General features: G+C 44.4%; 1 protein-coding gene across 1 annotated transcript in view; it reads left to right on the top strand.

Moving 5' to 3' along the window:
- The window catches only part of Fras1 (Fraser extracellular matrix complex subunit 1), a 408,507-nt gene that overhangs the window by 338,531 nt on the left and 61,054 nt on the right, over nucleotides 1-8,922 (top strand). The window contains 1 exon segment of the mRNA NM_001415086.2: nucleotides 8,744-8,868. Coding sequence (NP_001402015.1) covers nucleotides 8,744-8,868 — 125 coding nt within the window.

The raw sequence follows: 8,922 nt of genomic DNA, 5'->3' as shown, positions 1-8,922 counted from the left end.
ATACAATAGCAAAGGGAGGATATGAGAGAGACAGGCTGGTACCCTTAAGTCTAACTGTGTGAGGTGGGAGATGGGAAGAGAGATGAGGGGAGGCATTTTGGGGATCTGTAAAATTTGGCAGCTGTATGTTGCGAGCGGCGCCAGAGTCACAGAATAAATCCAAAGCCGGAATTGCCATCACTTCTTAGAGGTGGTGACAACTTGAAAGGTTTAGATCTTCTGAGAGTGTCTTCGGATCTTAAATTACGGTTCTTCATTCCACTCGGAAAACATCAAATCAGGAGACATAGGTGTTCCTCAAGCTCACCTTCTCCTGCAGAGTCTGTCAATGAGCAGACACGTGAGTCTGTGTCACAGATAGATGACGGTTAGGGATGTTAGGGATGAAACGAGTATTTAGAGGTCACAGGCAGGAATGGGGGAAGGCCTCCCTACTAATAGGATGGCATTTGAGGAAAGCTGAAGGCAGAGAAGGAGTCAGCCATGCTGATGAATAAGAAAATAGGTTTGGCAGGGGGGTGCACAACTGTTAGTATCGGAAGTGGGCTCAGCCAGGCAAACCACACTCATGATTCTGCAAAATGGCAGTGCATCTTGCGAGGTAGGGGGAAAAGGTTGAGAGAGGAGCCCCTGCTTCGTTCCAGGTGCCCGTGGCAAGGGTATGTGATATATATGGTAGGAGGGCACGAAATGGATGAGCAGACTGCCTAAGATTCCTCATGCAAATTAAAGCAGGTGGCCTTCCCTTTTGTCCCGAAGTTCGTGCAGGAAGTATGCAGATTAGCAACCTCTATGCCCTGGCTGCATGAGATATTTAATAACTAATTCATAAGCTAATTGCTTCTGCCAGAGTTCTGTCAGGTTGCCGATTGTATCTCTTCAAAGATGAAAGGGCAGGCTCCTGGCTGTGGTGTTAGGTGACTTGTGAGCGAACAGATTTTAAAAGCCCCAAGCTTCTTGTTCCGCTCTACCAGGCACCCACCTGCTGGTCAGTCCCAGCCCTTGCTCTACTCTGACCCCAGCCTGGTCCTATGGGGTGAGTCTCAGGGCAGTTTCTCTTTTCTCTTTTACAATTCTCAGACATCAATTCTTGCCCAGACTTAAAATGTAGCAGCTAAGACCAGACTATATCTGCTTCAGTAGATGAGCACACTCATTCCCTAAGACTTCTAGAAACCTGTGTGTTTTTCCACCTCAAAGAACTTCTCACTCTCAGATCTTAAATCGAGCAGCTGAATAGCGCTGCCCTTGTATATTTACTGGTTGTGCGAAGCCTACTATTCATTACCATGAACACTATGGGACTTTTAGACTGAAGTGTTATTTGGTGCAAGGTAGATCTTATTGTTGAAATTCTCCAGCTATTGTGAACCCACAGAAAAAAAGTCCTGTCCTAATAGTTAATTTACCACAGTCTTGCCATAACTTGCTGCTTTTTTGCCCAGTGCATGCTGCCAAAGACTCTCTTCTCAATGGATCGTCCATCAAAGCTACCTTCCCTCCAAAAAACGGAGAACTACCTTTCAAACACACATCTCTTCCCTTTCCTCACCTCAGTTCATTACCATGCTCAGCTCTTGGCCTATTAAATTAATTTCTGAGCGTGCTCACTGAAGTAGCGTTTTGTCTAGAGAGTATCACCCCAACCAGATTTCAGAGCAGATGGCCCACATCATGGGAGCCCTCTAGCTTCCACAGCCAATGCTGCCCATGAGTGTGAGAGAGGAGAAGATCACAGGGCTGGTTCAGCTGTTCTATCTCAGGTCAGGATGGCTCCTATGCTAAGACAACAGCTGGGTCAATTAAACCCAGTTGTATGCGCATGTATGATCAGACCACTTGGGTTCCTCATGCCTCATTAGTTCATAGTCACACAGAGGCTGTTCTAGGCATGATGTCTCATACCTAGTAAAATCGAAGTGAGGGTCCCTATCAGTTAGTGCCTAACTGATGGTTGGCAGAGCTCTGATCAGGGTACTAAGCACCATTGGGATTCTTTCTCTCTCTCTCTTTCTTTCTTTCTCCTTTCCTTTCTTTCTTTCTTTATCACTTAGAGATCGTTCTTTCATCAGTATGCCTGCTCAATTTCTCTTATTAACAACACTGCGTAATTCATGTCAGTTCAGACATGGCCACCACTGTATAAGGCAAACAAAATCAAGTAGATGACCCCACCATCCACCATTTTCTTTGCTTCCCCTGACATGGCTTTACCATTCCAGTTTTAGAGATGTCAAAAAATAAAAGAAGACATAATAAAGCTCTATGTTGTATGACTTCCTCTAGCTTATGTGGCTCACGTAGAGCAGAAAGGAAACATTAAAGATTTTGAGGAAGGTTTTGTGATTTTCTCTCTCCACTTTTCTGTTACATCAGTGGTTCTGTGCCCTGACTGAATGTCCTGAGGATGTGTTTAAAAATAATGATATCTAGCCCCTACCTGGATCCAAGGATTAAAGTCCCTGGGGGATGGAGCTCAAATATGAGTTTCCTTTAAAAGCAGCTTGTGAACTGGGGAGATGATTCTTTGGTAAAGCACTCGGCACTCAGCACGAGGGCCTGAGTTCACATCCTTAGTACCTACATAAAGGCTGGGCATGGTAGTGCATATCTGCAACCTTAGCATCCAGAAGGCAGAAGCATGCAAATCCCTGTGGCTTGGGCATATCCTGTAGGGCCAATGGGTAAGCCTTGGGTTCATGGGGAGCCTTGGGTTCATGGGGAGACATTGTTTTGAAGAGTGAAAAGAGCCTGGAGAGATGACTCAGCAGTTAATAGGACTCACTGTTGCTCCAGAGAACCTGGGTTTGGTTCTCAACACCTACACGGCAGCTGAGGACAGTTTGTAATTCCAGGTCCGAAGGGTGTGATGCTCTCTTCTGGCCTCCAAAGACACTGCACACACATAGTGCACAGACGCATACACATGCATATAATAAGAGGTGATTTTTCTTTGAAAATTGAGAACAACTGAAGAAGATATACCACATTGACCTCTGTGCACCACATGAAGCTATATGCACACCACAGACAGACACAGACATACACACACAAACACACAGACAGACAGACAGACAGACAGACACACACACACAGTCTTTTTTAATACCTCATTAATCCACTTTCTGTTACTGTAACAACTAACTGAAGCTAATGCTCTATTAGTTTGCAGTGTAGAAGAATACAAGTCCAAGACTAGGTGACTTCATCTTCTTAGCTTGGTAATGACCCCATTGGAAGGGTCACAGTATGGTGGGTGGTAACAGGTAAAGAGAACATGTGAAAGAGAGAGAGAGTGAGACCATTGGTGAGACAGGAATCCAGACAGCACAGGGGTGCCGGTTGTGTTCTCTTTGTAACAACAAACTCTTACAGAAACTGACTCATTCTGCAAATCTAGCAAGAATCTCTGCCAAGAGTTGCACCTTGAGTAATCTCATCTCCTCATAGCAGGCTTCACCTCTTAAAGCTTCCCCACTTCCCAATGCTACTACACGGAAGATCAAGCTTCCAAAGTGTAAGCCTTTGGGGAATCATACTTGTCTGGTTAGGTTCCCGTCTGCTTAACACAAGCTAGTGAGTGTAATTTGAGAACAGAGTCTTAGTTGTGGAAATGCCCTACTAGATTAGCCTTTGGGCAAGCCTGTGGGTCATATTCTTGTTTAATAGATAGATGTGGGGAGGCCCAGTTCTCTGGGGAGGGTGCCACCTCAGATCCGGGGTCCTGGATGATAAAAGAAAACTGACTGAGGAAGCCATGAGGATCAAGCCAGTAAGCCATGTGCCTCTATGACATCGGCTAAGTCTCCCCTTCCAGAATCCTGCCCTGGCTTCTCTTGATGATGGGCCATGATCTACAGGGTGAAAAATCAGACTTTTCCTCACCATGTTGCTTTTGCTCACGGTGTTCTGTCACAGCGATAATGATCCTAACCAAGACCACACTCAAACTATAGCATGTCCTCTTGAGGTTCTGATCACCAGCTTGTGTGTGTGTGTGTGTGTGTGTGTGTGTGTTGTGTGTATAGATACACACACATACTTATATGAGGAAAACCCCCCTCCTCCCTTAAACCAACATATTTATTGAATAATAGATTTGACAAAATGAATATGTTTTAAAAAATAAAAAATAAATGAATATGTTTTGAAAGTGGGGACATATATGCTTAGATGTGTAACAGCTTGAACCCAGAGGATGGAGAATCCCCAGTGAGAGAGTGAGATCCTTTGAGAGGGCCTCCTCAGAAGTGATGCTTTACTCCGGCTAGATTCTTCATTTCCAGGCTGCACCTAGCCCTAGCTAGGCTTTCCAAGAAAACAGACATTAGTGTGTCAGAGCTAGTGAGGTCAGAGCCTGGGCAGCGTAAACAGCAAGAACTTCTTTTCTCCCAGTTTTCAAGGCCAGAAGTTCAAGGTGAAGGTGTCGTCAGGGTTGGGTTGTTGTAAAGGGAGCATCTGTCCAAGCCTCTCTCCTTGTCTCGTAAATGGCTGTCTCCATACCCTCGTGCCAGTTTTGTGGAGGATCTACCTGTGCTCTGACTTCTCTTTCCCCTGACACTAGCCACGCTGACTCATAGCCTGCCTCAAGAACCTCTTGCCATCTAACCGGACCTGCTTGGACCCTGTTTCCAGAGAAGGGACCATTTTGCAGTACTAAGAATTGAGATTTCAACATGCGATTTAAAATGAGGGGAAACACAGTTGAGGCCACACTGAGATGCTGTGGAGGAACTCAGGAGCAGGGAATGAGAGATTCCCATCCCCCCAGCTCAGCTGCTGTGGACTGGGTATGACAGGACCCCCTATGGGGGGGTGCTGAATGCAAGCCTTGACTGCATCACCCAACGTCCCTTTAAGAAGGCAATTTTTCCAAAGATACTTCCCTCCGCCCACCTCCCTGACCTGGACCAGGCTTTCTCTAATGTGTGGGCCTTCCGGGGAATTGGAAAAAATGACAGGGTTAATATGGGTCTCTTGTCATACTGCCAGATACATAGTTTAACCAGCAGGTTGGTGACTGAAAACACCTTCAATGGGATTAAAAGCCTTCAAGTATTTCAAGCAACAGCTACCTGCTGTGACAGCCAGTTGGGGACTGTGTTTTCAGAAAAACCTTCTTGCTGACAAGTGAGTAACTGGACTCTTCCAACATCCAATTAAAAAAGGCTAAACTTCTAAAAATATGAGGCATACAGAGATGGAGAATCTACTCGGTAGTGCCTGCTAGGTGTAAGCCATAGTGGCTGGAGGAATTGTGTGTTCAGCAGACACTGTTTGAGTGGCTGGGGTTGTATCAGGTATCTATTCTGAATGCATATTAGGGAGAAACAAAGGTGTGTACATGTGCGTGCGTGCGCACATGCACAGACACACACACACACACACACACACACACACACACACACACACACACACAAACCCACATCCTAAAGTTCACATTCTACACATAGTTCTTTCTTCTCTGGTAGGTAAGCACAGGCCAAGTCCAACAGTGCAGAAAAGAATGAGGCTATGATCTATCAAGTATATTTAAAGAGCAATTAAAATATAATATCACACTAATATTTCAGCGGTTGACCTACGAATGACACGTCTGATCCTACTTCTCTGTGTTTTTTATATAATCTTTAGTAGGCACACACTACTTTTATCCTGAAAATTTTATGAATTTATGGGTGAAATCCAAGATGTCTGGGTGACCCATACAGTAACGACTGGGGGTGGGGGTGGTCTCAGCTCTGAGCTCTCTTGGGTTCCAGCCCCAGCATTGCCCCCTCTTAGCCATGCGACCTTGGATCGATGATGTACCTTCTTAACTATATGAGTACTTCTATTACCCATCATAACTAATTTTAAATGGCGGTACCATGCTCTGCCCTGATCACTCAGGGCCGTTGCCGGGTAAAATGCTCTGACACTAAGCAAGCCAGAAGTAGTCTTCTGCCCACGGGAGATACTTAATGTTCGTAGGTTACACGGAGAGAGTCAGGCTAAGACTGAACAACCCCACTCTGTGAGACTAGGAGGAGGCTCTGTTGTTTTGGAAAGGCTTGTCTGTGTTGGTGTCCTCAACATAGGCCTAGCATGAATTCCACTGCTGGAGCTTCATCTGAACAGAATGAACACTTATGTCCATACACAGTCAAGGACACAGACAGTCACAGTAGGCTTCTCTGTAATAGACTGGAAGTAAGCCAAACACCCATCAATGGGTGCATACATAAGCAAATTATGATATATATGATCATCGGGTGGAATAAGGATGAATATTTTATAAGGGGGTAACATGCTTGAGTGTGTGTGTGTGTGTGTGTGTGTGTGTGTGTGTGTGTAAGGTGAGCAGAGAGCAGAGGTTGACATCAAGTATCTTCTTGAATCACTTTCTACCTTACTTTGAGATAAGGCCCCTTACTGACCCTGGAGGCCATCAGCTCGGTTAGCACACCGGCCAGTGAGCGTCACCATTCTACCTATCCAATCCCCAGCCCTTAGCTCTAGGCTTCTTGCTGTGTGTGACTCAACCTGGCTTTTACGTCATGAAGAAACAAACTCAGCTGCTTATGCTTGTAGAGCAGGCACATTACTAACGGTGTCATGCCCACATCCCATGCTCAATTCGTTGTGTGGCGGTTCTAACGATATGCTGTTAAAATCATCTGTAAGTTGACTCGATAAAATTATTTTAAAAAGAAAAGGGTGGGGGGAGGTTCAAGCCCAAAACCCAGAGCCTAATTCCCAGGAGGAATTAGCCACAGCCTTAATCAGCCATCATCAGGTCAAGATGCATCAAGGGGCCAGGGAGTTGGGTGGCCAGATGCCTACCAGAGTCTAAATGGGTATTTTCTCGTGGAGTGTGAAAATGGACCCACAACAGGAAAAAGAGAATTAAGTTTCTCAGTAGTAGCTCATGAGAAGTTATTAATTTTGTCTGTGTTTGTCTGTGAAGTATATATACTTGTTCCTGTGTATGCAGATACATGCAGATACTCTTTCTCACATGTGTGTGCAGAAGCCAAGTCAAGTGTCTTCCTTGATCATTTTCTACTCATTTCTTGAGACGGGGCTTTCACTGAGCCTTGACCTCTTCAGTGCAGTTAGGCTAACTGGTCAGCGAGCTTCGTTGATCTCCATCGCCATGCGTCTCTACCCTAGGTATAAATATGTGTCACCATGTCCGACTTTCCCATGAGTGATGGGCATCAAAACTGAGAGCCTCACACTTGCACTACAACCACGCTAAGCCCCTGAGCCATCTCTGGAGTTATTAAAGTTATTAAAGAATGGTGTGGACGTCTGTCCAACCGTAAGACAAAGCTGCAAAGCCAGGAGCTGCATCTCTTTCCTGTCAAGAACTGATGTAGCAAGTGCAGAAATATAAAATGCCTCATCAGAAAATTAATGCCCCGGTAGTCAGAAGGCTCTTACATCGGGGTGACAAATTTCAAATGATAAAGACACAAGTGGAGGCAGTGTGGGTTGATTTTTTCTTCTTTCTTTCTCTCTCTCTCTTGAAGATAAAGCCCGTGATACTGATATCAATCACACTTAAACAGATATCAGTCAAAGTGGAATCTATTATAAAACAATACTGGTTTTTTACCAGGATTAACGGTGAAAAATAATAATTCTTAGGAAGCAGCAAGGGAATGTCAAGGCCAGAACCAAAGACTAAATTAACGAGATCGGTGTCTTGCCGCCCAGAATCAGAAAGCTGGGATGCTGTATCAGTCTCTCGTTTTATTATTCTTGTGTTGCCAGGACTAAAAACAGGGCCTTACGCATGCTGGGTCAATATTCTACCACCGAACTATCTTTATTCAACTTAATTTTCCTCATGTAGTCAAGGCTAGCCTGAAACCCGCATGTTACCGAGGATGATCTTCTGGTCTCTACCTCCCAAGAACTATTTCAACCCAGTGTGCCTTAGTCTTAATTGATGCTTGACCATAAATCCTTGTATCCCTAAGATACAAACAAGGATTCTAGATGGTTCATTTGCTAAATTTGAGGCATTTAAAAACAGGTAATGTGTGCTTGAAGAATAACATGATTATTTTTAAATTGCTTAAATTTTTACATTTTTAAGTGATTTTTTATATGTCATGTTATTAAAGGATACTGTTTTCTAAGTCATTTTCAGCTTGCTATAGGATGATTGTTCAAACCCCAAAGTCATGCAGTAAATCTTATCACTACCTGCCTGGCTAAAATATCATATGAGAAGCAAGGATCAGAGACCTGAAAGTTGAAAGCAAGTGAACTTGAAAGATGCTGAGTAAAACTACAGAGGTTGAGATGACTCGCCAATCCCACGGGCACACTGTGCATCGTTAGGCCTCATAACTCCAGTGGTCAGCGGGCAACTCATCACACAATCTTAAAAATTAGGGGAGTGTTTCAAAAAACAGTTGTAAAGTGATGGGAGGATGTAAAATAGAACAGAGTCTAGACAGTAAGACTCTTTATACCATGCAGAAATTTTAGCTGCATATAAGAAAGAAGAAGAACACTATCGAACACCTGCTGTTGCCATGGCAAACAAAAGGCTTGGTAATCAAGTTAGCATATACTACCAAAGAACACATCGTTATAGAAAAACAGTCTACAAATTGCACTGGGTCCTTAAGGACAAAGCATCAACCCTATGTGCAGGATACAGAAGACTCTACACTGAAGACTGACAACTCCCTGGCCTGGTTTTTTTGACATCCCTTCTTTTCCTCTCTTCTCCTCTCCTTAGGCATCCAGATTAGTTCCTTTACTCAAGCTGACCTGACTTCACGAAATGTTCAATATGTCCATTCTAGTGGGACCGGGAAACTATCAGATGCCTTCAGCTTCGTGCTGTCCGATGGCTTGCATGAGGTAAGAGGCCCAATCGTCCATCCTTGAGTGCTTCGGTTCCTAGATTTCTCCTTT

Source organism: Rattus norvegicus, chromosome 14 (genome assembly GCF_021556685.1).
Source record: "Rattus norvegicus strain SHRSP/BbbUtx chromosome 14, alternate assembly SHRSP_T2T, whole genome shotgun sequence".
Taxonomy (NCBI): domain Eukaryota; kingdom Metazoa; phylum Chordata; class Mammalia; order Rodentia; family Muridae; genus Rattus; species Rattus norvegicus.
The sequence above is the reverse complement of the archived record's forward strand: the minus strand, read 5'-3'. Positions and strand labels throughout refer to the sequence as shown.